The sequence below is a fragment of the Buceros rhinoceros genome, unplaced genomic scaffold, assembly GCF_000710305.1.
Source record: "Buceros rhinoceros silvestris isolate BGI_N320 unplaced genomic scaffold, ASM71030v1 scaffold21012, whole genome shotgun sequence".
In the NCBI taxonomy this organism is placed as follows: Eukaryota; Metazoa; Chordata; class Aves; order Bucerotiformes; family Bucerotidae; genus Buceros; species Buceros rhinoceros.
Window position 1 is genome coordinate 9208 of NW_010399767.1, and position 6551 is coordinate 15758.

The window sequence follows — 6551 nt, forward strand, 5'->3', positions numbered from 1 at the left end:
CTGCAGTGAGTACACTCGGTCCGGCCGCCGGGGCCGGGCTCTGGAGCAAGCGCCTTGGCTTGACACATTCCTGGGGTAAAGGGAGGAAGGAGAAGGTGTTTATTGAACCATTGGCCAGCTGGAGTCTGCCGCAGCTCTGTGTCTTGGTGGTGGTGGTTGCTGCTTGCTTTTGAGTGGATTCTTGCAAGGCTTGTAGAAGAGATGTTTTGGATTGTTCTGGGCGTCTGCCTTCTGCTCTGGGGGGACGGTTGTTTTCATTCCTCTGTCTCTCAGTTACAGCCACATTTTTTTACTTCTAAGAATATTTTTTCAAAGTCCCCATCCCTGGAGGATTTCCCAGCCGTGTGGAGGTGCTGCGGAGGGACAGGGGGCAGTGGGGACCTGCCAGTGCTGGGGGAACAGGGTGACTCGAGGAGCTGAAAGGGCTTTTCCAACCCAGACCACTCTGTGACACTGTGATTTTTCAGCAGCGGGCTCTGTGAGTGCTGGGGACACCGCTGCTGCGCGGTGGGTCTGGAGACGGTGGGTTGGTGACCCGCATCTGCAGCATATGGATCCTCCTAAGCGGCTTCTCGAGGAGGTCCGTGATGGGGCTGGTGTGAGGAACGGGCTGCTTGATTTCAAAGCGTGGCTGTGTTTGTAAGACAGTGGTTTTTCTTTTTTGTTATGTTTAACTCTAGTAGCATATTTTTAGAAATGTAGCTGTATATGTGGTGGCAGAAAAAAAAAATAATCCTTCTGGTGCTTTTGTATACATGAGTTTTGTTTTCCCAGATGAGTCTCAGGGTTTTTCTCCTGCGCTGTATTTAGAGTTTTAAACTCGTCAGGACAGCATGTGTTTTATTTGGAGCTGTAAAGTGGGAATAAATATAGAAAGATGTGCACACTTTTCAATAATAGCTGGACCTCGAGCCCTGCTCCCTGCCCAGCTGCCTGACCCCAGCTGCCTCGCCTCACGTATGTTTTCAGGAGAGCACCATCATCTGACCAGAGATGGGAAAACTGGAAGAAAAAGCGGTGTGTGCTCGAGGTGGCAGTTCCCTGAAGGCACAGAAGTTGGCAGCTCGCTTTTGTTATGAATTAATTCAAAATCTCCTCCCGTGGAGAGGATCCCTGGCTGAAGCTGGGGCTTTGCTTGAGGCACCTCACCCTCCATGGCTGGGTGGCCTCCAAACTGCCCTTGCACACAAAGCTCCTGTTAAAAATAATCCAGCAGCAGGTCTGAGCTGTCTTAAATTTCTGAAATTACTACTGTGCAACTGGTGCTTTAGAAAGAAACACTTTTGATCCTCCTTTGACAGTGGATTTTACCGTCTTTATCTGGAGACCCATGCTAGAGGGGAACTCGTGGCTGCAGAGGTGTCACTCCTGAATCCCGTTTCTAGTGGGTGGGTTTCTAGAGGTGGCCTGGTGAGGGCTGAAAGAGCATATTTGCTGCTTATTCGAGAAGGCAAACCTTCCCCAAAGTTTCCACTGCAAGCCGCAAAGGCATGGGTGTCAGGTTAGGCTTGGGAAGTGGGGGAGAAGCTGAGTTCGGCAAAGGGAAGCCCTTTTTCTGTCTTACCCAGGCTGCAACTGAGAAACGTGCTCCTGGGGTGGTGATGCCACCCTGCCCTGCACTTGGGCAGGAGAAGTGCCTGTGGGGAGTCGCCTGGTTTTGCGGACCGAGGTTGGTTCGTGGCGCTCTGGACCATCCGCTGCTGTGGGGATGGAGGGCACGCAGCCCCGTCACTCGCCCTGAGAGGACGCATGGCTCTCTGCAGGCTCTGTCAGCCGGGTCGCTGCGGTAAATACGATGAGGCCATTTGATCTGCCGGAAAAATAAATATTTGTCCGGGTGGTGCTGTCTTGTCTCGCTGCAAAGCACGTCGTGAGCAGCCTGTGTGGAAACTCTGGTTTCTAGCTGAAAAGTAAGTTGTGCTTTTAAGGTCAGGCGGAGTTCAACTTGGACACCGTCCAGTACAAACTTGTCTTGGAGAAGTCAAGGTTGCTCGTGATTTCAGCGTTCCCCCAGAGCAGAAACCTTAGGATTGAATATCTCCACTGTAATAAATAACATTTACCAAATTACCTATTAAGGTAAAGCATATTGTCCCCCAGAGATTTATACCCGCTGTCCCGCTGTTTTCACTTGAGCGAGGATTTCTAATTTTGCTCGCAGTTGGGTTTGTGTCCCAGTGAGCCTTGGCTTCCTAGATACCGCAAATCGAGGGGGTCTGAGGAGGGGGCGCGGTGCCAAATCTCCTACACCCCCCCTTTCCTGATGCTCATGTGTTTGGACATAAACGATGGAGCGATTTGTTGAGCAGAACTACGCGTACGTTACAGGGTTCAGTTGTTGGGGAAAAAAAAAAAAAGTGCTGTTTTATCTGAGCCACTGGTATGTAATACAGAAAATTCGGTTTAGAGGTCAAACCAACAGATTTCCAATGAGTACTTTGGCGTGAGCGTCTCATTTATCTCCTTGTTTGTCGCAGGGCAGAGACACAAACAGGGCAGCTCTTGGCAGGCAGGGAGAGGAAAAAACTCCAGGCGCTTTCTGCAGGGTTAGTAATAAATTATATTTGCTTTGCAGGAGGGCCCTGAAAGTAGGTTAAAAAAAAAGCCTCCTCGAAACTCACAGAGCTATTTCCTGCAAGCTCAAGGTGTCTGTTTCCGTCTTGAGGCTTGTTTTTGGTTTTTTTTTTTTTTTTTTCGTTGTTTTGACTGGATTCATTTGGTTAATGAGTGCACATTTTGGGGAGCTAGTACCTAGTAATGGTGAGGTTTGAGTTCTAAAGATTGGGAAATCTCAGCTTTATTCCTTATTCCTGTACTATGTAAACTTTCCTAAACTATTACATGCTACAGTTGTAGTAACCTGATGGTTTGTTACACATGAGCCCTTCGAATTAAACCACCTCCTCCAAACACAGAAGATGCAGGTGTTGCCAGATGTTGATTCATTATTTAGGCGGTGGAATATAACGGTCGGGGTTTTCCTAGGCAGTGCGGCTGTGACCTGGCGCAGAGTTCCCGTGTTTTCCCGGGGGTTCAGCCAGGTGCTGATGGGGCGAGAGGGTCGTGTGCGGGAGCCAGGGACGTGGCAGCGATGGCTGCGAGGGAGCCAGCGGTGAGGAGGGAAGCCTGGAGGAAAGAACTGGTTGCAGGGTGCTCTGAAGGAGGGTTCGCTGTTGAACTCTAGCAGAAGGACCAGGCGTTGGCTCCGTGCTGCAAAGAGGTGGAAACCGTGAGAGCCATGCAAGCTGCGAGACCGGTGCGTGCTGGCCAGGCTGCGGGATCCGACCTCTGACGCGGCAGCATTGCTGCCTTACCTTCCTTCTCTTTTGGGGGGTTTTTTAGTGTTTTAGCGTTTTTAGCGTTGATGTCTGTGTCAGGGAACAGGCAGCAGAGTTTACATCGCACCAGCTGCCTGTCTCTTGCCACCCTCTGGGTATAGATGTATTTTCTGTAATATTTCACAATGTAGTTGTCATTTACTGAAGGAGGTAGGTGAGTTACGGAAGCAGTACTATCGGCGAGCATAGCCCTCCGCTCGCGGTAATTAGTCGTGCTGCCGTGATTACCAAGCATGGCTTCTCAGAGCACTGCAGCTCCCGGCGTCTCTGGGCTAATTATCTGGAATCAGCACGTCTGCTATCAGTGTGCAACGCCCAGAACAGCAAGGCCGTGGGTTTTATTTATGTTTGTCTTCAGAAACTGCCAGCTCTGCTCGTGGAGGCAGAACTTAGTGCCTGAGGTTGGGTATAAACCCAAGTCGTGCCCATCGACACACCTGAGGTCTTCAAAGCAGAGAGGGCAAAGTATTGCCTGTAATTCTTTCTCAGCATCCCGTTGATGCAGTCGTCGTGCTGGAGGCTGCGCAGTAAACAGCGTGTTGACGTTAGCCAGGGCGATGTCAGAAGAGGTTCAGGTGTGCCTGGCTTTACGGGCTGGCAGACAGGGGCGGCATCGAGGCGTGTTTCTGCTCCGGTCTGAACAGCTGCGTTGCTCTTACTGACTGTTTGTCTGCAGGCTCAGCTGGCCGGTGAGAAACCCCCGCGTTCGGCACAAGAAGGGCTTGCCGTAGGTGAGAACCGGCGGGGCAGCTTGCACGGCAGGGTGACAGTGTGTGGTCCTCTCCCGGCCACGTTTCAGGGCTTTGGGGACTGTTTTGATGGCACCTATGAGTAATTTTCCGCGTGGTGGCTCAGTAAGCACCGCGGCCCCTTCCGCACCTCGAGGAGTTTGGAAACGGCTCTCTCGTACAGTTTCGGGGCACTCACAGTCACTGAGGACACAGAGGTTGCCTCCCCCGAGATTGGTGGGGGGGTGAGGCCAGCTCCAGGGACTCCCCAGATCTTTGTCCCAGACTGACTTTATCCTGTCTCTGAATTTTGAAGCTCCTAGGGGTTTTCCCTAAAAAGAAAAACATTTGAATATCTTCCGGCGGGGGTTTGCCATCAGTGAAGGAGAGGTGCTGCTCAGCTGCGTGGCTCGCGGTGGTTTCCCTCCGAGGAGCCGTCTCTGCCTTCCCCGCTGGTGGCTCTGCCATCAGAGGTGGCTGACCTTTTCTGACGCATGCCTTTGGCTTTCGGGCATCGCATCTTTTTCTCAGTTGTTTTTGTTTTTTACCTCCTCAAATGTGTGGTGAGAGCACAGAGGGCGTTTTCTGCAACGTCACGTTGCAGCTGGTGTAGTCGAGAGACAGACTGAACCGGCGGTGGCTGCCCGGGCACCTGATTACTCACCGGTTTGGCAAATTTCCTCTGCCAGGGGCTTAAAGAGAGTCGCGGAGAGGAGCTAAAAGTAGCCAGAATGACCCTGTCTTCCCTAAAGAAAGTCATTAGATCATCCTCCCCTTCGCTTAAAGTGCCCTTGGTGTCAGCACCTCTTCATGGGCCCTCGTAACACCAAGAGCCAAATTATAAATCCTTCGTAAAGGGGTTATCCCTCTGCTGAGGGAGCTTGCAGCAGGAGCCCGGACACAGCCTGCGGGCTGTGGCACCTTCTCTGAAGGTCTGTTGCCATCAATCTTGACCTGCTAATGTCACGGGGTTAAAAATACACCGGGTGCAGAATGGCTGGTCAAAGCTTTTTTTTGTCACTGCGGAAGAATGATGTGGTGGCAGCGATCCAGACCTCGTCCCTTCTGCTGGAACTGCCTCCAAAGAAGCGTCTCCTCATCACGTGGCTCCACACGTGTGTTTTTTCCTCACCGCTGCCAGCGTGTCTCTGAGGAGGCAGGTGGAAAGTCATTGGGGAACCAGCCCGTGCACTAAGCTGGAGCCCACAGTGCCACATGCTTTGAAATCCAAGTCACATTCATTCTTCGTGCCGAGTCCCAGCACGGTGTTTGCATCAGCGGGAGGTTTTCGGGGGTACGTCTTGCTGCATTAGGCTTGTTGTTGACTCCTGTGGGACCACCGCTGACAGGGGTGCTGCAAATCCCGGGAATGCCATGCCTCTCCTTCCCCTCCTCAGACACGGGGACTCTGCCGGCGAGCGTGCTGGGCATGCCCGTGGCCAGGCTGGGTTACGGGCCACCAAGCTAAGGCAGCCAAGATGAGACACTTTCTATTTTGGCCTCCAGGTCCTGTTTTGGTGTCGTCAACCTCAGCGAAGCCTCAGGGTGGGTGAGAGAAATCAGAGCGGGGTGCTTTGGAGTTCTGGTGTTGGGTTTTCTTCCGTGTCTCATCCGACCTCTGCATTCACGCAAGAATGGGCTGCCCCCCTGGGTCGTCTCTGACCCCCGGGTACCGCAGCTGTCCCCAGTGGGGGTTAGAGGAGAATGGGACAAGGAGCATATCAGGACAACTTGTTTCTGGCTCCTACGTGACTGAGCAACGACTGCAGCGCAACCGCGAAGCTGCTGCAGGGGCAAACTGGGGCACACTCCCCGAGAAACACGCTGCAACGTCCTGTGCCTGCTGTGCCGGTGACACCTGGGCAGCCCACTGAGGGCTGCTGGAGAAATGCTGGTCTGAAGTCACTGGCAAAGCTTGAGAGCTTCCCTGGAGCACCTCCGGTTCCCCAGCCTCAGAGTGCCCTCTGGTGCGCTCGGGGGACGGTAAGGACTGGACTCTGCTCAAGCAGTTTTACTCGGCTTCCCCCTTTTCTTCAAGCCTTGCAGCCAGCGCCGTTGTTTGTCGAAGGCTGCCAGGGAGTTGCGTGCCAGACCCCTGGCTGAAGAGGCTGCAAAGCGGTAGGAGCAGCTTTGCAGAGAGCCCAGAGCTGGCCCTTTTCTCAAGGCAGGGCACTAGGAGCAGGGGTGGCGGCGCGAGCAGGCATTGCCATAGTTACCTGGAGCTGAAAGCAGGCGGCCAGTGTGAGGCACAGACACCAGAGCTGCAGTAAATACAAGTTTTCCCCATATGCAGAGCCCTTTCGTGGAGAAACTTTTGTCATCTTGTCTCTGTAATGACGTTCTGGTCTGGGGAAAAAAAAAACAAATTCTTTTTCTAAATGGTTTCGAGCTTTTGTTGGCAGCTGCGGTGAGAGCTGTGCTGGTGTGGGGCCGGAGCGGAGCTCTGCAGCGTTGCTCTCTGCTGGGGCAGGCTGGCTACCGCGGT

General features: G+C 53.0%; 1 protein-coding gene across 1 annotated transcript in view; it reads left to right on the forward strand.

Annotated features, from left to right (window-relative positions):
• The window catches only part of LIMD1 (LIM domains containing 1), a 15328-nt gene that overhangs the window by 2555 nt on the left and 6222 nt on the right, over positions 1–6551 (forward strand). The window contains exon 4 of the mRNA XM_010131619.1: positions 468–522. Coding sequence (XP_010129921.1) covers positions 468–522 — 55 coding nt within the window. The remainder of the gene's footprint in view (positions 1–467; positions 523–6551) is intronic.